Source organism: Salvelinus namaycush, chromosome 10 (assembly GCF_016432855.1).
Source record: "Salvelinus namaycush isolate Seneca chromosome 10, SaNama_1.0, whole genome shotgun sequence".
NCBI lineage: Eukaryota > Metazoa > Chordata > Actinopteri > Salmoniformes > Salmonidae > Salvelinus > Salvelinus namaycush.
Genome location: NC_052316.1, coordinates 39363388 through 39385815, shown reverse-complemented (window position 1 = coordinate 39385815; position 22428 = coordinate 39363388). Strand labels below are relative to the sequence as shown.

The following is a 22428-nucleotide window of genomic DNA, read 5'->3' as shown; positions in this document are numbered from 1 at the left end:
CACACACACACACACACACTGCACCACTCCTTGGCCAAGCTGAAAAGTCATGTATACTTATCATGTGGTGTGAGGCCGATCGTTCCGGTCATTTCACATTGTTTTTCTCTCTCCCAGAGATGTCTCACCTCTGATTTCCTTCATGAGGTGCATTCCTGTCTTATCTGGGCAAAAAGCAGGGCTTGATAAAGGCCTCTGCCTCTTCATCCCCCTACCACATTTATGACTCACAGATACAGGCAATGACACACACACAGGAGCGAACACGCGAGCACACACATGGACTTGCACACACATGGACTTGCACACACATGGACTTGATAGTGATGAAAGTGACTTGACTCTACATGTACAGTAGGGGAGAGTGTGGTAAGTTGAGCCAAAGGAATAAGTTGAGCCATCCTTGTTTTTAGGAAACCATACACAAAATGAATAATTTGACCAAATATTTAAGAAGAGGTTATAATTTCATGGAGTGTGTGAAGGAAGAAACCACATGGAAAAGTGGTAAGCAAGTTAGGTCCAAAAAGCTGATTTTCACCAAGTCAAATAAATGTATTGTCTTAGTGTCACGCCCTGGCCATAGAGAGGTTTTATTCTCTATTTTGGTTAGGCCAGGGTGTGACTAGGGTGGGCATTCTAGTTTCTTTATTTCTATGTTTTCTGTTTCTTTGTGTTTGGCCGGGTGTGGTTCTCAATCAGAGGCATCGTTGTCTCTGATTGAGAACCATACTTAGGTAGCTCTTTTTTCCACCTGTGTTTGTGGGAAGTTAACTTTGTTTGATGGCACATAGCCTTAAGCTTCACGGTTTGTTTTGGTATTGTTTATTGTTTTGATGGCGACATCGACTATAAAAAGTATGTACGCTCACCACGCTGCACCTTGGTCCTCTCCTTTAAACAGCCGTGACACTTAGAGGTTTCGTGATGCTTGTATCTATCCCAAAGTAGATATTTTTAAGATTGTTTTATACGTCAGTTGGGATCTATTTAAGCTACAGTAATATTATGAGGTCCTAAACCTTGCATGAAAGTGCATCCTTGTAGCTGTGTGAGCTAATATAGTCAAAATGTTTGTCTTAGGGTAATTTGAGCGAATTGAAGTGTTTTCTTCCCAGGCATAATGAAAGGCATTTTCGCTGGGATATGAGGTAACAACAGGATCTGGCCTATGTTAAAAGTGTTTAAAAAAGTACAAAGTGTCTGTTACTGTAGGTGTTAAGTGTCAAAAGATGCTTAACATTATGAAAAGACAACAGATTGTGATTGTGTTGAATTGTGTTTGGGGAATAAAGATATTCATGGTTTTAAAATGGTAGTGGTAATATTTATTCAGTACAGAAATGTGTAGGCGGCTTAACTTACCCTGTCCTGGCCTCAATTTACCCCATACCCAGTGTACGTTGTGCCAAGAGACCACTTTTTATGGATAAGCTATGTTCTCAAAACTGCAATGTTTAAATGAATTCTGATTATTTCCAGGGATACACATCCTGAAATATATGTAGATTTCTTTGTTAGAAACAATACTATATTTCCCTTGACGGGGTAATGACTCAACTTACCCCACTCTCCCCTGTGGAGCAACACACACACGCATGCAGACAGACACACAGACACACACACACACACTCCTCTCACAACTCAGACTGACCATCACACAAATTGATCGCTGATTTTGGAGAGTTTTTCCTCCGACTTTTATTCATAGATATTGGTCTGTTTTTATTTGTAATGTTTCTTATTAAATGTCTCTTGCCAAACCAGTGGAGTGTTTTCATATTAGAATCAATAAATAGTCTGCAGTAGTTTCCTTAGTCCCCTGCATTGGAATGCCACACAGACCTAAAAGGAAGGGATTCCCAAACCTTCCATAACAAAGCCATCACCTACGGAAAATGAACCTGAAGAAGAGCCCCCTAAGCAAGCTGGTCCCGGGGGTCTGTTCACAAACACAAACAGACCCCACAGAGCCCATGGGCTGTTGCTCTGATCTGCTATATACACAGACTAACAGACCCCACAGAGCCCACGGGCTGTTGCTCTGATCTGCTATACACACACACACTAACAGACCCCACAGAGCCCACGGGCTGTTGCTCTGATCTGCTATATACACAGACTAACAGACCCCACAGAGCCCACGGGCTGTTGCTCTGATCTGCTATATACACAGACTAACAGACCCCACAGAGCCCACGGGCTGTTGCTCTGATCTGCTATACACACACACACACACTAACAGACCCCACAGAGCCCATTGGCTGTTGCTCTGATCTGCTATACACACACACTAACAGACCCCACAGAGCCCCATGGGCTGTTGCTTGATCTGCTATACATACAGTACATATGGCCTGATTTGGTAGGGAGGAGGAGGTGGAGGAGGAGGAAGGAGTAAAATAAGGGTAATTAAATAATACTTGGAGGATGAGGATCCATCTATATTAGGTTGTGTGTAGTTGGGTCTCTGTTGTATATGCATCACACACACACACACACACACACACACACACACACACACACACACACACACACACACACACACACACACACACACACACACACACACACACACACACACACACACACACACACACACACACACACATTGTCAGATCAGTTGGATCTCTCTCGGTCGGTCGTATATACATCACACTCTTCTCTGTGATGGATGGATTCCGTCCCTGGTGCGGTGCTGAATCACTTTCATTGGGCTGTTTTGCCAGGCTCAGGTCTTAATGCCAGAGCAGAGCTCCCCAGTCCACCGCGGCCGGCTGTGCCCGTGTTTATGGCACCCACGTCCTTGTCAGCCTCATGAAAAACAGTCTCTCTGGCTCCTGCTACTGATGAAGCCTGGGAACTAAATCTGTTTGAAAGAGGCCATCACCATTCCCCTCGGTCGCTTATACAACGTTACACACCCAAGGACAGAGATTGGTCACTTTTGTTAAGATGTATTTCACTTGCTTTGGCAATGTAAACATGTGTTTCCCATGCCAATAAAGCCCTTTGAATTGAATTGAAATGAGCTCGTTGCAGAGAAACATTAGCAAAACTATAAGCTGTGATCACTATAGACATAGAGAGAGAGAACAGCATTTCAGTGAGAGAGAAACTAACACATTAGCTAGACTATAAGCTGTGATCACTATAGACATAGAGAGAGAGAACAGCATTTCAGTGAGAGAGAAACTAACACATTAGCTAGACTGTAAGCTGTCATCACTATAGACATAGAGAGAGAGAACAGCATTTCAGTGAGAGAGAAACTAACACATTAGCTAGACTGTAAGCTGTGATCACTATAGACATAGAGAGAGAGAACAGCATTTCAGTGAGAGAGAAACTAACACATTAGCTAGACTGTAAGCTGTGATCACTATAGACATAGAGAGAGAGAACAGCATTTCAGTGAGAGAGAAACTAACACATTAGCTAGACTGTAAGCTGTCATCACTATAGACATAGAGAGAGAGAACAGCATTTCAGTGAGAGAGAAACTAACACATTAGCTAGACTGTAAGCTGTCATCACTATAGACATAGAGAGAGAGAACAGCATTTCAGTGAGAGAGAAACTAACACATTAGCTAGACTGTAAGCTGTGATCACTATAGACATAGAGAGAGAGAACAGCATTTCAGTGAGAGAGAAACTAACACATTAGCTAGACTGTAAGCTGTCATCACTATAGACATAGAGAGAGAGAACAGCATTTCAGTGAGAGAGAAACTAACACATTAGCTAGACTGTAAGCTGTCATCACTATAGACATAGAGAGAGAGAACAGCATTTCAGTGAGAGAGAAACTAACACATTAGCTAGACTGTAAGCTGTCATCACTATAGACATAGAGAGAGAGAACAGCATTTCAGTGAGAGAGAAACTAACACATTAGCTAGACTGTAAGCTGTCATCACTATAGACATAGAGAGAGAGAACAGCATTTCAGTGAGAGAGAAACTAACACATTAGCTAGACTGTAAGCTGTCATCACTATAGACATAGAGAGAGAGAACAGCATTTCAGTGAGAGAGAAACTAACACATTAGCTAGACTGTAAGCTGTCATCACTATAGACATAGAGAGAGAGAACAGCATTTCAGTGAGAGAGAAACTAACACATTAGCTAGACTGTAAGCTGTCATCACTATAGACATAGAGAGAGAGAACAGCATTTCAGTGAGAGAGAAACTAACACATTAGCTAGACTGTAAGCTGTCATCACTATAGACATAGAGAGAGAGAACAGCATTTCAGTGAGAGAGAAACTAACACATTAGCTAGACTGTAAGCTGTCATCACTATAGACATAGAGAGAGAGAACAGCATTTCAGTGAGAGAGAAACTAACACATTAGCTAGACTGTAAGCTGTCATCACTATAGACATAGAGAGAGAGAACAGCATTTCAGTGAGAGAGAAACTAACACATTAGCTAGACTGTAAGCTGTCATCACTATAGACATAGAGAGAGAGAACAGCATTTCAGTGAGAGAGAAACTAACACATTAGCTAGACTGTAAGCTGTGATCACTATAGACATAGAGAGAGAGAACAGCATTTCAGTGAGAGAGAAACTAACACATTAGCTAGACTGTAAGCTGTCATCACTATAGACATAGAGAGAGAGAACAGCATTTCAGTGAGAGAGAAACTAACACATTAGCTAGACTGTAAGCTGTCATCACTATAGACATAGAGAGAGAGAACAGCATTTCAGTGAGAGAGAAACTAACACATTAGCTAGACTGTAAGCTGTCATCACTATAGACATAGAGAGAGAGAACAGCATTTCAGTGAGAGAGAAACTAACACATTAGCTAGACTGTAAGCTGTCATCACTATAGACATAGAGAGAGAGAACAGCATTTCAGTGAGAGAGAAACTAACACATTAGCTAGACTGTAAGCTGTCATCACTATAGACATAGAGAGAGAGAACAGCATTTCAGTGAGAGAGAAACTAACACATTAGCTAGACTGTAAGCTGTCATCACTATAGACATAGAGAGAGAGAACAGCATTTCAGTGAGAGAGAAACTAACACATTAGCTAGACTGTAAGCTGTCATCACTATAGACATAGAGAGAGAGAACAGCATTTCAGTGAGAGAGAAACTAACACATTAGCTAGACTGTAAGCTGTCATCACTATAGACATAGAGAGAGAGAACAGCATTTCAGTGAGAGAGAAACTAACACATTAGCTAGACTGTAAGCTGTGATCACTATAGACATAGAGAGAGAGAACAGCATTTCAGTGAGAGAGAAACTAACACATTAGCTAGACTGTAAGCTGTGATCACTATAGACATAGAGAGAGAGAACAGCATTTCAGTGAGAGAGAAACTAACACATTAGCTAGACTGTAAGCTGTGATCACTATAGACATAGAGAGAGAGAACAGCATTTCAGTGAGAGAGAAACTAACACATTAGCTAGACTGTAAGCTGTCATCACTATAGACATAGAGAGAGAGAACAGCATTTCAGTGAGAGAGAAACTAACACATTAGCTAGACTGTAAGCTGTCATCACTATAGACATAGAGAGAGAGAACAGCATTTCAGTGAGAGAGAAACTAACACATTAGCTAGACTGTAAGCTGTCATCACTATAGACATAGAGAGAGAGAACAGCATTTCAGTGAGAGAGAAACTAACACATTAGCTAGACTGTAAGCTGTCATCACTATAGACATAGAGAGAGAGAACAGCATTTCAGTGAGAGAGAAACTAACACATTAGCTAGACTGTAAGCTGTCATCACTATAGACATAGAGAGAGAGAACAGCATTTCAGTGAGAGAGAAACTAACACATTAGCTAGACTGTAAGCTGTCATCACTATAGACATAGAGAGAGAGAACAGCATTTCAGTGAGAGAGAAACTAACACATTAGCTAGACTGTAAGCTGTGATCACTATAGACATAGAGAGAGAGAACAGCATTTCAGTGAGAGAGAAACTAACACATTAGCTAGACTGTAAGCTGTCATCACTATAGACATAGAGAGAGAGAACAGCATTTCAGTGAGAGAGAAACTAACACATTAGCTAGACTGTAAGCTGTCATCACTATAGACATAGAGAGAGAGAACAGCATTTCAGTGAGAGAGAAACTAACACATTAGCTAGACTGTAAGCTGTCATCACTATAGACATAGAGAGAGAGAACAGCATTTCAGTGAGAGAGAAACTAACACATTAGCTAGACTGTAAGCTGTCATCACTATAGACATAGAGAGAGAGAACAGCATTTCAGTGAGAGAGAAACTAACACATTAGCTAGACTGTAAGCTGTCATCACTATAGACATAGAGAGAGAGAACAGCATTTCAGTGAGAGAGAAACTAACACATTAGCTAGACTGTAAGCTGTCATCACTATAGACATAGAGAGAGAGAACAGCATTTCAGTGAGAGAGAAACTAACACATTAGCTAGACTGTAAGCTGTGATCACTATAGACATAGAGAGAGAGAACAGCATTTCAGTGAGAGAGAAACTAACACATTAGCTAGACTGTAAGCTGTCATCACTATAGACATAGAGAGAGAGAACAGCATTTCAGTGAGAGAGAAACTAACACATTAGCTAGACTGTAAGCTGTCATCACTATAGACATAGAGAGAGAGAACAGCATTTCAGTGAGAGAGAAACTAACACATTAGCTAGACTGTAAGCTGTCATCACTATAGACATAGAGAGAGAGAACAGCATTTCAGTGAGAGAGAAACTAACACATTAGCTAGACTGTAAGCTGTGATCACTATAGACATAGAGAGAGAGAACAGCATTTCAGTGAGAGAGAAACTAACACATTAGCTAGACTGTAAGCTGTGATCACTATAGACATAGAGAGAGAGAACAGCATTTCAGTGAGAGAGAAACTAACACATTAGCTAGACTGTAAGCTGTCATCACTATAGGCTTAGTAGTGTGTTGTTTTTCAGTTGAAGGAAGCTTTAAAATTCCCCTAGTCGTTTTACTGTGGCTGTGGGTCATCTCTTTAGAACAGCAGGCAAGCTTGGATTACTGCTCTCTTTGTCATGCTTATGACAAAAGCCTTAATGACAGAGTAAATTCCACTATATCAAATGATTGGCCGTGGAGGTTAGAGACTCTATGGAACATAAAGGTTTAATTGCCTGCCAACTCCCTGCCCAGTGCTTTACGACGCCTTTACCATTCATGTTTATACCTGACTCCCCTCTCTCTCCTTCTCTCTTTCTCCTTTCACTTCAATTCAAAGGGCTTTATTGGCATGGGAAAAAAATTGCCAAAGCAAGTGAAATAGATAATAAACAAAAGTGAAATAAACAATCAAAAATGACCTGGAAACATTACACTCACAAAAGTTTCAAAGGAATATAGACATTTCAAATGTCATATTATGGCTATGTACAGTGTTGGAACAAGGCAAAATAAATATGCAGAAATATGGGTTGTATTTACAATGATGTTTGTTCTTCACTGGTTGCCCTTTTCTTCTGGCAACAGGTCATATATCTTGCTGCTGTGATGGCACACTGTGGTATTTTACCCAATAGATATATATGGGAGTTTATCAAAGTTGGACTTATTTTCAAATTCTTTGTGGATCTGTGTAATCTGAGGGAAATATGTGTCTCTAATATGGTCATACATTTGGCAGGTGGTTAGGAAGTGCAGCTCAGTTTCCACCTCATTTTGTGGTAGTGTGCACATAGCCTGTCTTCTCTTGAGAGCCATGTCTGCCTACGGAGGCCTTTCTCAATAGCAAGGCTATGCTCACTGAGTCTGTACATAGTTAAAGCATTCCTTAAGTTTGGGTCAGTCACAGTGGTCAGGTATTCTGCCACTGTGTACTCTCTGTTTAGGGCCAAATAGCATTCTAGTTTGCGCAGTTTTTTGGTAAATTATTTCCAATGTGTTAAGTAATTCTCTTTTTGTTTTCTCATTATTTGGTTGGATCTAATTGTGTTGCTGTCCTGGGGCTCTGTGGGGTGTGTTTGTGTTTGTGAACAGAGCCCCAGGACCAGCTTGCTTAGGGGACTCTTCTCCAGGTTCATCTCTCTGTAGGTGATGGCTTTGTTATGGAAGGTCTGGGAATCTGTTCCTTTTAGGTGGTTGTAGAATTGAATAGAAAGCCCTTCTTGCCTTGTCCCTCAGATCATTCACAGCTTTGTGGAAATGACCTGTGGTGCTGATGTTTAGGCCGAGGTATGTATCGGTTTTTTGTGCTCTAGGTCAACGGTGTCTAGATGGAATTTGTATTTGTATTTGTGGTCCTGGCAACTGGACCTTTTTTGGAACACAATTATTTTTGTCTCACTGAGATTTACTGTCAGGGCCCAGGTCTGACAGAATCTGTGCAGAAGATCTAGGTGCTGCTGTAGGCCCTCCTTGGTTGGGGACAGAAGCACCAGATCATCAGCAAACAGTAGACATTTGACTTCAGATTCTAGTAAGGTGAGACAGGGTGCTGTAGACTGTTCTGGTGCCCTCGCCAATTCCTTGATATATATGTTGAAGAGGGTGGTGCTCAAGCTGCATCCCTGTCTCAGCCCACGGCCCTGAGGAAAGAAATGTGTGTGTTTTTTGCCAATATTAACTGCACACTTGTTGTTTGTGATTTTATATTGTCGTATGTTTTTCCCCCAACACCACTCTCCATCAATTTGTATAGCAGACCCTCATGCCAAATTGAGTCAAAAGCTTTTTTTGAAATCAACAAAGCATGAGAAGACTTTGCCTTTGTTTTGGTTTGTTTGTCAATTCAGATGTGCAGGGTGAATACGTTTTCTGTCGTACAGTAATTTGGTAAAAAGACAATTTGACATTTGCTCAGTACATTGTTTTCACTGAGGAAATGTACGAGTCCGCTGTTAATGATAATGCAGAGGATTTTCCCAAGGTTGCTCTTAACCCATATCCCACAGTATATCCCACAGTTTTGTGGATTGGGGTGATCAGTCCTTGGTTCAAAATATTGGGGAAGATGCCAGAGCTGAAGATGATGTTAAAGTGTGTAAGTATAGCCAATTGGAATTCGTGGTTTGTATTTTGTTAAATGTAATTGGAGAATCCAGCGGGTTCTGGTAGTTTCCCCTCTTTCTCTCTCTCTGTCTCTCTCTCTCTCTCTCTCTCACTCAATCACTCACACTCACTCACTCACTCACACTCACCTACACTCACTCACAGTCACTCACTCACTCACTCACACTCACTCACACTCACTCACACTCTCTCACATGCACGCACACAAACACACACACACACACACACACACACACACACACACACACACACACACACACACACACACACACACACACACACACACAGACAGACACACACACACACACACACACACACACACACACACACACACACACGCACACACGCACACACACACTCTCTGTCTCTATCTCCCTCTCTTTGTCTGTCTTCCCTCTCTCGTTCTCTATCTTCTCTCTCTCTCTCTCTCTTTCTCTCTTTCTCTTATTTTTGGACACCTGAAGGATTCTAAGAGGCCCCAGTGTTGATGGCTGTGAAGCGTGAGGCTTGTCTGATCAGATAAGATTGTCTTGATCTGTCAAACACTGATCTGTGTCTCCTGGAGCCCTGGAAAATGTGTGCTTCAGCAGAGACAGGTCACTGTGAGAGGGAAGGGGGAGAGGGAGAGATGGAGAGTGGAGGAGATCGAGAGAAGAAGGGAGGGAGTGGAGGAGAGAAGGAGAGAGTGAGGGAGAGATAGTGGAGGAAAAAGAGAGGGAGAGAGGAGAGAAAGAGGAGGGGAATTGGGGAGGGGGAGTGAGAGTCTGTCGTGGTGTGTGGGTGGTAAGGAGCGATTATCGCTAAACAAGGGCAACCTTGGTGCTTGAAGCCCACACTCTGGCATATATTTACTGCACAGAGAAAAGAGGCTCTGGACTCTCTCTCTTTCTTGTTACCTTCACAGTGCACATTGTAACGTCACAAATGGCAGTACACACATTCTTCTTGTCAAATGGCTACGACTTGAATGTCCCAGTTGTGTATTTGTTAGTTGTTAGTGAGTTCTCCACGAGTGTAGTCTGCAACAATTAATTTGAACGCTATAGTGCTTGTTAACAGTAGCACAGTTGCTTCTAAAAACTATACTGAACAAAAATGTAAACGCAACATGTAAAGTGTTGTTCCTATGTTTCATGAGCTGAAATAAAATATCCCAGAAATGTTCCAAAAGCTTATTTCTCTCAAATGTTGTGCTCAAATGTGTTTACATCCCAGTTAGTGAGCATATTTTATTTTCTAAAATAATCCATCCACCTGACAGGTGTGGCATATCAAGAAACCGATTAAACAGCAAGATCATTACACAGGTGGACCTTGTGCTGGGGACAATAAAAGGTCACTCTAAAATGTGCAGTTTTGTAACACAACACAATGCTACTGATGTCTCAAGTTTTGAGGGAGTGTGCAGTTGGCATGTCCTACTGCAGGAATATCGACCAGAGCTGTTGCCAGATAATGTAATGTTCATTTTTGTACCATAAGCCACCTCCAACGTTGTTTTAGAGAATTTTCCAGTACGTCTAACCCGGCCTCACAACCGCAGACCATGTGTAACCACGCCAGCCCAGGACCTCCACATCCGGCTTCTTCACCTGAGACCAGCCACCCGGACAGCTGATGAGTGTTTCTGTCTGTAATAAAGCCCTTTTGTGGGGAAAAACGTATTCTGATTGTTGGCGCTGGCTCCCAAGTGGGTAGAGCTATGCCCTCCCAGGCCCACCCATGGCTGTGCCCCTGCCCAGTCATGTGAAATCCATAGATTAGGGCCTAATGAATTTATATCAATGGACTGATTCCCTTATATGAACTGTAACTCAGTAAAATCATTGAAATTGTTGCACGTTGCGTTTATATTTTTGTTCAGCATACAGTAGATAGTCTTCTCTCCTTCCATTTAACCCACATCCCTAAGGTATTTCCTTAATCCTGTTCAAGCAGAGCTGCCAGGCATGCTTCGATACGTTTCAGGCAGGCAGCTATGTGTGAAGCTAACTGGAGCAAGACATATATACTGCCTTCTGCCATCCACGACCATAGAGCTGTATTAAAACTGCTTGAGCGACTGACCACCCGTCACAAAACTAAATGTTCCGAAAAGGATTGGAGTTGCTACGCTGCTAAAGGACAGGTGATGGGACACTCTTCATTAAAAAGAGATGGAGAGGGAGAGAGAGGGTGAGAGGGAGAAAGAGAGAGAGGGAGAGAGAGATGTAGTGGTATCAGGCACGCTGTCGCAGTCAAGTGCCAGGCAGACAGTCATTTGATCACAGGAAATTATGAGATACATAGCACACAGGAAAAATTGATAGATATGGCAATTTTATAATGAGACGGGTTCGTGTCAGTGTGGGTGTTGTACTCACTGTGTTATAAGTGTCTGCTACTTAAAAGGATGTTTTCAGCTGCGGTCTCCACTTTCGCTGTTGGAATAGCAGGCACTAGACAGTCTACTGTCATTTCCGTTTTAAAACAGAAAGGAGCTGTTATCCTCTAGCTGTAAGCCCATGCTGTTAGCATCAGGAGAAGGGCTCATTTATTTTATATTCAGTGTCAGAGGCCTCTCTCTGTTTTACAAGGAATTATGAAATAAAGAAAAGTACAACGTCAAGAAAAGGGAGATTTTCAATTTATTTTGGGAGACCTTTGCACCCGATGCTTGTCTCTACTGTTGCTACAGTATGCTGAACGTTTCTCTCTGTTGCTGCTGTGGGTGAATTATAGGTTCCTCAAGCAACATCTGCCCAGATAATTCATCTTGACAAAGCATCTCTGAGGCTTTCTTCAACTGAAATAAACACCACCGTTAAATGAATAACGCTAGATAAGACTGTCTCTAGAAGTCAACAAAATACAACCTAGGCCTAAGCAAATATATATGACAAAGGAATATCTATAAATTCTTCAGTATCTATAACGAAAGCAGGCCAGTTGCTCCTTATACAGTACACAGTACATATAGTCACTCCAAGAGGAATAAGGTACTCAATGCGACTAAGTCTATACGATCCCTGCAGGAAATGAACCCATGACCTTGGAGATGAAGGACCTTTGCTAACAGTCAATGGAGTGGTCTAGTTTCTTATTAATAGAACTGTGCAGCAGGGCAGAGTAGATTATAGCTGTAGTGTTGTCCAGAGTCCTGTAGTCCAGTAGCATTGACCTTTCTGGTGTCAGTGAGTGAGTGAGTGGCTCAAGCAGTGGAGTACCCTTTGACCTGCACTGTGTGACACATACTGCATAAACACTGCTTAGTCAGAGGCTGCATCCCAAAGGGCACCATATTCCCTATATAGTGCACTACTTTTAAAATAGAGAGCCATTTGGAGTACAGCCTCAGAGTCAGACATCCACTCACAAACACACAGCCTTGAAGCTCTATGTGGTACTCTGTGTACCGGCCTTCCAGTTCTACTCACTGACTCATTTAACACTGAGGTCAAACAGGCTAAAGGGCCTTTGATGTGTTCAGTTTGTCCCTCAGGGGCCACCGTCACACAGTCGTGACATCACCCAAAGAAGGATGCTGTGACTGGCAGCTACTCCAAGGCTGCAAGGTAGTATAGAGTTCAGTACCGCCCCCACACCTACACCTCACCTTCCCACCACCTCCTCCTTTAAAAACTAGAGTCAAGACTCACAACACATTCTATCAAAGAGCTTTTCCACTCAATTCCACTCAACTTAAGTCAAATGCACACTATTTTCTCATGGTTCACTGTGTAATGAGAATGTGTCAATCTGTTCCCTTCACTCGTCTTCGGTTATTGACTGGTCAAGTGTTCAAGTGTTCAAGTGTGGTCAAGTGTTTTTATGGGTTGTGGAGATAATTTGTGTTGTGTGATGACATAGCCTCCAGCTAAGATATTTCTGATACACACATTTTAAGTGTTCTGTTTAGGGGGAGTACTCTCAACTCCTCCATATCACATATAATATCATATATAATATCACATATAATATCATATATAATATCACATCTAATATCACATCTAATATTACATCTAATATCACATCTAATATCACATCTAATATTACATCTAATATCACATCTAATATTAGATCTAATATCACATCTAATATCACATCTAATATTAGATCTAATATCACATCTAATATTACATCTAATATCACATCTAATATCACAGATAATATCACAGATAATATTGCATGTAAATGTCACATCTCATATCACATGTAAATGTCACATCTAATATCACATATAATATCACATGTAAATGGCACATATAATATCACATATAATATCACATATAATATCACATGTAAATCTCACATCTAATGTCACATCTAATATCACATCTAATATTACATCTAATATCACATCTAATCTCATATATAATATCACATCAAATATCACATCTAATATTACATCTAATATCACATCTAATATTACATCTAATATTACATCTAATATCCCATCTAATATCACATCTAATATCCCATCTAATATTACATTTAATATCACATCTAATATTACACCTAATATCCCATCTAATATTACATCTAATATCACATCTAATATTACATCTAATATTAGACCTAATATCCCATCTAATATTACATCTAATATTAGATCTAATATCACATCTAATATTACATCTAATATTACATCTAATATTAGACCTAATATCCCATCTAATATTACATCTAATATCACATCTAATATTACATTTAATATCACAACTAATATGACATCTAATATCACATCTAATATTACATCTAGTATCACATGTAATGCCACAACTAATGCTACAGAATGTCAGTAGCTCTTTCTGAGGATGTTGCCTGAGGTGTTTTAGGATGGCCCTTTAGTTTCTGGAATAGCTTATCCCATTCTATAGTTTTTCTTCCAAGCTACTGAGATTGCTACTAAGGAAATAGTGTGTGATCACAAAGTACAAATGGAATATATTACGATTATGGCTCGCTCTGAACTCCAGACAGAATCCTTGCTAGTGAAGAAACACATCAATTACTTTATGAAACAGAGACAGTTTCTCAGACTGTTTATTGTCCTTAGCGTTCGCTGTGCTATGATGATGCATCTTTCCTTGATTTAGTGCATAACCTGCACTTCCAATAGGGGACTAGCACTGCACCCCTGGTCTGCCCGCCCTGCAGCCCTTGTTTATGATAAGGCTATTTTTTAAGAAGCTAGAAAAAGGAGTGCGCCCCTTTGTCTTTTATTTTCCGTTAGTCAGCAAGGTCGTGGAGCAGAATACAAATGCCCTGTGTCTCTGAATCAATTCTTCTGTGGTACCTGCTATGTGTCGGGGGTTTGAGAGAGAGAGAGAGAGAGAGAGAGAGAGAGAGAGAGAGAGAGAGAGAGAGAGAGAGAGAGAGAGAGAGAGAGAGAGAGAGAGAGAGAGAGAGAGAGAGAGAGAGAGAGAGAGAGAGAGAGAGAGAGAGAGAGAGAGAGAGAGAGAGAGAGAGAGAGAGAGAGAGAGAGAGAGAGAGAGAGAGAGAGAGAGAGAGAGAGAGAGAGAGAGAGAGAGAGAGAGAGACCAAATAGAATCTCCATCAGCCATTACTGCCTTTACTCAGAAGAGAAATAGCCTCTACTGGCTGAGTCTGGGAGGAATGGGGAAGAATGGAGGGGGCGAGCCTAGGAGGGGGTCTGGGAGGAAGGCTGGGAGGGGGCTGTAGGGTTTAAGGGGCTCTAGCCAGCTTTATTTCAAAGGGAAGTGTGAATGAAGGGAATAGGTGGTGCAGGTACCTCACGGCAAAAAAGAAAAATGTAATCTCCAGACTGGCTGCTGAATAAGCAAAAGGGCTCTAACCTCTGAAGGTGAAATGTAATCTCAACTCACTGACAGGCACATTACATCAGCACAGGACAGCTAAACCACCAGCCAATAGCTATGGGTGTCTCTCTCTCTACTTCTCTCTGTCTCTCTGTCTGTCTCTCTGTCTCTCTCTCTCTCTGTCTTTCTCTCACTCTGTCTTTCTCTCTCTCTGTTTCTCAGTGAGACACACACACACACAGACAGACACACGCACACACACACGCACACACACACACACCGAGTTAGACTTCAGAGTTACTTCCTACACCCTATATCTCAGAGGATTTTTCTTGTTATTGCTTATCTTCCTTTTTGTGTTGGTTCATATAATCTCATCCTGGCTTGGATGTCACCCACTATTGGCCATCTGAAATATCTGAACAAAAAGCATCAATCATACCAATGGAATAACAAGGTAGTCGATTTGTGTCTCAAAACCATGCAGGCCACTTTCTAAGAATTTCTAAGAATGATGAATTTGTTGGGAACCTTTATGTTTGGTCAAGGGTTGGGATATACATATTGACATGTTTTCAGACACAGTATATGTTTGCACGAGGTTGGAATGATGTTGCAGGTAAGTTATCAGGATTGTCTTTTGATAATTGTCTTCCCCTGATCGATAAACCCACACATCAAGTACATCAGCAGGGATGTCCCAACCAACACAGATTGCCCCTCAGGACTAGGAGCTGTGCTCCCCTGCTCACTAGGTGGCGCTGTGGAGAGCAACCACCCTCCCTCCACCCATCTACCTGTATCCATTACTGCATGTTAACCCTTTCCCTCCCCCTCTAGTTTCCTCTCCCAGTCTTCCAGTCACTAATCACCTGGAGACTGAGCATGCCGCTGTTGCAGTCCCTGTAGGATGGCCTATGGCCCTTTTCTTACCTACAGAGAAAAAAAAGTTCAATCTTTTTTTTTGTTCCATCTATGCTGTTCTGTGTTTGACTTCCTCTCTCCCTCCCTCCTGTCTGCTCCCTGTCATCAGTGGAACGTTGAGGATACCATGGACTATGTGAGTAGGAGAAGTGTGCAGTGTGTGCTGGGTGCGATGCAGTTTGAAGGTCCGTGGGCCAATGGGGAGCTCTCTCTGTTCTCTCTCCCTATCCTCTCCCATTCCCTCTCTCTTTCTCTCTGTCTGGGGACTAACACTCTCTCCTTCCCTTAACCTCAAGCAGTCAGACTCGTAGGAACATTTCCCTTTAGAAAGACCTAGACAGGGAACACATAGTATGTGAAATAAGCTTTTCCACCTCATCATTCTTTTCATGTAATGTAACTGTAACAGAGTGCCTCTTCTTCCTTAAAAACAGTTTTCTATGATATGAGACATAACTTATACATGACCTTAACTGAGCATTATTAACATGCTACAGTTTATACATGACCTGAACTGAGCATTATTATCATGCTACAGTTTATACATGACCTTAACTGAGCATTATTATCATGCTACAGTTTATACATGACCTGAACTGAGCATTATTATCATGCTACAGTTTATACATGACCTTAACTGAGCATTATTATCATGCTACAGTTTATACATGACCTGAACTGAGCATTATTATCATGCTACAGTTTATACATGACCTGAACTGAGCATTATTATCATGCTACAGTTTATACATGACCTGAACTGAGCATTATTATCATGCTACAGTTGATCTCATAAGTTCTCTAGCTATATCCTAGTCCCATTAATTTCTTCTGCTCCACTCTCCTCCCTCCTCTTTTTTTTTACCCTAGGCCATTTTCACTACACCTCTATTTCTACTCTCTGTTTTCACTATCTATAGTATCTTTTTCTCGCTGGATCGTCTCTTTCTAGCTAGATCTTAATTTACACATACAGATAACTGCCAAAATAAAGGAAACACTTGGGTAAATGAGGGATGCAAAGTATATTGAAAGCAGGTTCTTTCATACAGGTGTCGTTCCTGAGCAGTTCCTAAGCAATTAACATCCTATCATGCATAGGGTTGTGTATAAAAATGCTGGGCAGGCCCAGATGCCGATTATTTTGGCTACCATGGCTATGCTCCCATAGGATGACAATGCCCCCATTCACAGGGCACGAGTGATCACTGAATGGTTTGATGAGCATGAAAATGATGTAAACCATATGCCCTGGCCATCTCAGACACCAGATCTCAACCCAATTGAACACATATGGGAGATTCTGGAGCAGCTCCTGAAACACCGTTTTCCACCACCATCAACAAAACACCAAATTATGGAATTTCTTGTGGGATAATGGTGTTGCATCCGTCCAATAGAGTTCCAGACACTTGTAGAATCTATACCAAGGCGCATTGAGCTGTTCTGGCTCGTGGTGCCCAATGCCCTATTAAGACACTTTTTGTTGGTGTTTCCTTTATTTTGGCAGTTACCTGTAGATGGTAACGCTTCTCCACCTTCACTCTCTGTCAGTCTGTCAGTCGTCAATCAGTCAGCAACCTTCTTACAGCAGGTCCCTGTCTCGTCCAACTGAACTTTTCCCTCGTCACATAACAGGAACAACATTTATTTTTAGGAATTCTCATGGAGATTTCCTTGTCTCATTTTCTCCTTAAAATGCTTCTCCTTTCCTCCTTAGGCTTCTTACTTACCAAGTGTGTTGTGTGAGGAAGGTGGGTGGTGCTGGGTGTGTGGAGGGTGTAGGTGTACGGCTCAGAGTGTGGAGGGTGTTGGTGTACAGCCCAGAGTGTGGAGGGTGTAGGTGTACGGCTTGAAGTGGGGGAGTGTGGAGGGTTTAGGGAGGGGAGTGTGTGAGAAATCTGGTTGGGGGTGGAGCGCAGGGGGTTCTCAGGCAGAACTGTGAGTTCTAGTCCGTGTCCCAACTGCCCCCCTATTCCATATGGTGTACTACTTTTGAATAGAGTCCTCTGGGCCCTGGTCAAAAGTAGTGCACTGTAAAGGAATAAAGTGCTATTTGGGACGCAGGCCTAGTCTGCAGCACTCCTTCAGTCACCTCTACTCTGCCTTAGCTTTGATATGAACACCGACACATTTCAATACACTTCAAGTGGGGGAACGCAGCTCCACTTAACGCTGCTGTGCTTCTGAGGTTGGTGAGAGAGTCCTGCTGAAGACATGATGCATACTGCACAATGTTTGCCATACTGTGTGTGTTTGATCATGGTTTGTACATGGGGTGTGTGCGTGTGTGTGTTTGATCATGGTTTGTACATGGGGTGTGTGCGTGTGTGTGTTTGATCATGGTTTGTACATGGGGTGTGTGCGTGTGTGTGTGTGTTTGATCATGGTTTGTACATGGGGTGTGTGTGTGTGTGTGTGTGTGTGTGTGTGTGTGTGTGTGTGTGTGTGTGTGTGTGTGTGTGTGTGTGTGTGTGTGTGTGTGTGTGTGTGTGTGTGTGTGTGTGTGTGTGTGTGTGTGTGTGTGTGTGTTTGATCATGGTTTGTACATGGGGTGTGTGTGTGTTTGATCATGGTTTGTACATGGGGTGTGTGTGTGTTTGATCATGGTTTGTACATGGGGTGTGTGTTTGTTTGATCATGGTTTGTACATGGGGTGTGTGTGTGTTTGATCATGGTTTGTACATGGTGTGTGTGTGTGTGTTTGATCATGGTTTGTACATGGGGTGTGTGTGTGTTTGATCATGGTTTGTACATGGGGTGTGTGTGTGTTTGATAATGGTTTGTACATGGGGTGTGTGTGTGTTTGATCATGGTTTGTACATGGGGTGTGTGTGTGTTTGATCATGGTTTGTACATGGGGTGTGTGTGTGTGTGTGTGTGTGTTTGAAGCGTTACAGCTGTAAATCCTCTTTTGTTTTGGTTCGGCAGGAATAAAGGTGTCCTTATGGATTATGTGTGTGTAATTGTCTTGGACAGCCAGCCACACATAGTATTGATTTATACCTGTCTGTCTACCTGCCAGGTGTGGTATGGTAAAACACACACACACACACACACACACACACACACACACACACACACACACACACACACACACACACACACACACACACACACACACACACACACACACACACACACACACACACACACACACACACACACACACACACACAGGCATGGGTGTTGTGTTATAATAGTCCTGACCTGGCCTTTGCTGTGCTCTGTCAAACAGAAACCAGAAACCTTCTTGAGCCCTGACTCTCTGCTGCCACTCTTGAATCACCTGAACCACACTTCCTGGCTTTTACTAAAAAGTGGATTTACAGTTTGAGTAACAGCTGAGATGGTGTGAGTGCTGCTGAACGTCATGCTATGTTGTGTTGTTGAATACTTTTTGACTCCCGCTAATTGAGTGTGCTATGAATTGCTGCTCTTTTATGTTTCTGTTGTGTTATGGAAGGTGCACGCGTCCCAGTGATGCAGACTGTTGAGTTGTTGGTTTGTATGTTTCTGTTGTGTTATGGAAGGTGCACGCGGCCCAGTGATGCAGACTGTTGAGTTGTTGGTTTGTATGTTTCTGTTGTGTTATGGAAGGTGCACGCGGCCCAGTGATGCAGACTGTTGAGTTGTTGGTTTGTATGTTTCTGTTGTGTTATGGAAGGTGCACACGTCCCAGTGATGCAGACTGTTGAGTTGTTGGTTTGTATGTTTCTGTTGTGTTATGGAAGGTGCACGCGTCCCAGTGATGCAGACTGTTGAGTTGTTGGTTTGTATGTTTCTGTTGTGTTATGGAAGGTGCACACGTCCCAGTGATGCAGACTGTTGAGTTGTTGGTTTGTATGTTTCTGTTGTGTTATGGAAGGTGCACACGGCCCAGTGATGCAGACTGTTGAGTTGTTGGTTTGTATGTTTCTGTTGTGTTATGGAAGGTGCACACGTCCCAGTGATGCAGACTGTTGAGTTGTTGGTTTGTATGTTTCTGTTGTGTTATGGAAGGTGCACGCGTCCCAGTGATGCAGACTGTTGAGTTGTTGGTTTGTATGTTTCTGTTGTGTTATGGAAGGTGCACGCGTCCCAGTGATGCAGACTGTTGAGTTGTTGGTTTGTATGTTTCTGTTGTGTTATGGAAGGTGCACACGGCCCAGTGATGCAGACTGTTGAGTTGTTGGTTTGTATGTTTCTGTTGTGTTATGGAAGGTGCACACGGCCCAGTGATGCAGACTGTTGAGTTGTTGGTTTGCTTGCCTTTCTTTTTGTGTTGTTTATATATTGTTGTTGGCCAATTTACTGTTTGTTACTGTGTAAAGTGTCTGTGTGCATATGTGTGCATGTGCGTGCTCCTGTGTGTGTGTGTGTGTGTGTGTGTGTGTGTGTGTGTGTGTGTGTGTGTGTGTGTGTGTGTGTGTGTGTGTGTGTGTGTGTGTGTGTGTGTGTGTGTGTGTGTGTGTGTGTGTGTGTGTATATTGGTGGATACTATCCCACTTCCTCTGAACAGAGATTCATATTCTGATACCATCCTAGAATAAACAGACAGAGGTCCCGGACTCACCTTACAGTGTCACAGGGAAACCCATCCCATCCATCCTTCACAGAAACTCCTCCTGGGACTGGGATGCTCTGCTCCCACATCATCTGTGAGAGGAAAGAAAAATGTATCAGAGTGACAGGAGAATCTGTTCCTGATGCCAGACAGGTTCAGATGGAGGTTCTTCATTTTGGCCAGTTTGCTAAAAAAGGCAAAATAATTTCCTGCAGCAACAGGAAATGTGGATTGTAATTAATGGACATTTGTGTCGTGGAAATTACAACCGTCAGATGACTTTTTAAACCTCAAATACAGTACAAGTTTAAAAAATCCTACATTGCAACAGGGTCGTCAAATTAAGATCCTACATCTGAAGATCTGAAGATGTAGGATCTTAATTTGAGCCAGTTTGCTACAGCAGGAAAATGATTCTGCACAACAGGAAATGTGAATTATTATGTGGATTATAATTGACATTTTTGCAGGGGTTGATACATTTTTCGTAAGTGAAAATCAGGTCTGAAATGGTGATCGAGGTGGAGGGTTGGGGTGAGGGGTAGGCCTTCCTGGTGATCGAGGTGGAGGGTTGGGGTGAGGGGTAGGCCTTCCTGGTGATCGAGGTAGAGGGTTAGGGTGAGGGGTAGGCCTTCCTGGTGATCGAGGTGGAGGGTTAGGGTGAGGGGTAGGCCTTCCTGGTGATCGAGGTGGAGGGTTGGGGTGGGGGGTAGGCCTTCCTGGTGATCGAGGTAGAGGGTTAGGGTGAGGGGTAGGCCTTCCTGGTGATCGAGGTGGAGGGTTGGGGTGAGGGGTAGGCCTTCCTGGTGATCGAGGTAGAGGGTTAGGGTGAGGGGTAGGCCTTCCTGGTGATCGAGGTGGAGGGTTAGGGTGAGGGGTAGGCCTTCCTGGTGATCGAGGTAGAGGGTTAGGGTGATGGGTAGGCCTTCCTGGTGATCGAGGTGGAGGGTTAGGGTGAGGGGTAGGCCTTCCTGGTGATCGAGGTGGAGGGTTGGGGTGAGGGGTAGGCCTTCCTGGTGATCGAGGTGGAGGGTTAGGGTGAGGGGTACGCCTTCCTGGTGATTGAGGTGGAGGGTTAGGCCCTCCTGGTGATTGAGGTGGAGGGTTAGGCCCTCCTGGTGATTGAGGTGGAGGGTTAGTGTTAGACCCTCCTGGTGATTGAGGTTGAGGGTTAGTGTTAGGCCCTCCTGGTGATTGAGGTGGAGGGTTAGTGTTAGACCCTCCTGGTGATTGAGGTGGAGTGGTTAGTGTTAGACCCTCCTGGTGATTGAGGTGGAGTGGTTAGTGTTAGACCCTCCTGGTGATTGAGGTGGAGTGGTTAGTGTTAGACCCTCCTGGTGATTGAGGTGGAGTGGTTAGTGTTAGACCCTCCTGGTGATTGAGGTGGAGTGGTTAGTGTTAGACCCTCCTGGTGATTGAGGTGGAGTGGTTAGTGTTAGGCCCTCCTGGTGATTGAGGTGGAGTGGTTAGTGTTAGGCCCTCCTGGTGATTGAGGTGGAGGGTTAGTGTTAGACCCTCCTGGTGATTGAGGTTGAGGGTTAGTGTTAGACCCTCCTGGTGATTGAGGTGGAGGGTTAGTGTTAGACCCTCCTGGTGATTGAGGTTGAGGGTTAGTGTTAGACCCTCCTGGTGATTGAGGTTGAGGGTTAGTGTTAGACCCTCCTGGTGATTGAGGTGGAGTGGTTAGTGTTAGACCCTCCTGGTGATTGAGGTGGAGTGGTTAGTGTTAGACCCTCCTGGTGATTGAGGTGGAGTGGTTAGTGTTAGGCCCTCCTGGTGATTGAGGTTGAGGGTTAGTGTTAGGCCCTCCTGGTGATTGAGGTTGAGGGTTAGTGTTAGACCCTCCTGGTGATTGAGGTGGAGTGGTTAGTGTTAGACCCTCCTGGTGATTGAGGTTGAGGGTTAGTGTTAGACCCTCCTGGTGATTGAGGTGGAGTGGTTAGTGTTAGACCCTCCTGGTGATTGAGGTTGAGGGTTAGTGTTAGACCCTCCTGGTGATTGAGGTGGAGGGTTAGTGTTAGACCCTCCTGGTGATTGAGGTTGAGGGTTAGTGTTAGACCCTCCTGGTGATTGAGGTGGAGTGGTTAGTGTTAGACCCTCCTGGTGATTGAGGTGGAGTGGTTAGTGTTAGACCCTCCTGGTGATTGAGGTGGAGT

The 22428-nt window shown here is 43.1% G+C and overlaps 1 protein-coding gene across 3 annotated transcripts in view; it reads left to right on the top strand.

The window, feature by feature from the left end:
• LOC120055014 (receptor-type tyrosine-protein phosphatase F-like) overlaps nucleotides 1-22428 on the top strand; it is a 334640-nt gene that overhangs the window by 222099 nt on the left and 90113 nt on the right. For 2 of the 3 annotated variants that reach the window (XM_039002850.1, XM_039002849.1), the window contains exon 15: nucleotides 15836-15862. The exons of the other annotated variant lie outside the window; for it this stretch is intronic. In XM_039002850.1, coding sequence (XP_038858778.1) covers nucleotides 15836-15862 — 27 coding nt within the window. The remainder of the gene's footprint in view (nucleotides 1-15835; nucleotides 15863-22428) is intronic. 3 annotated transcript variants of the gene reach the window in all.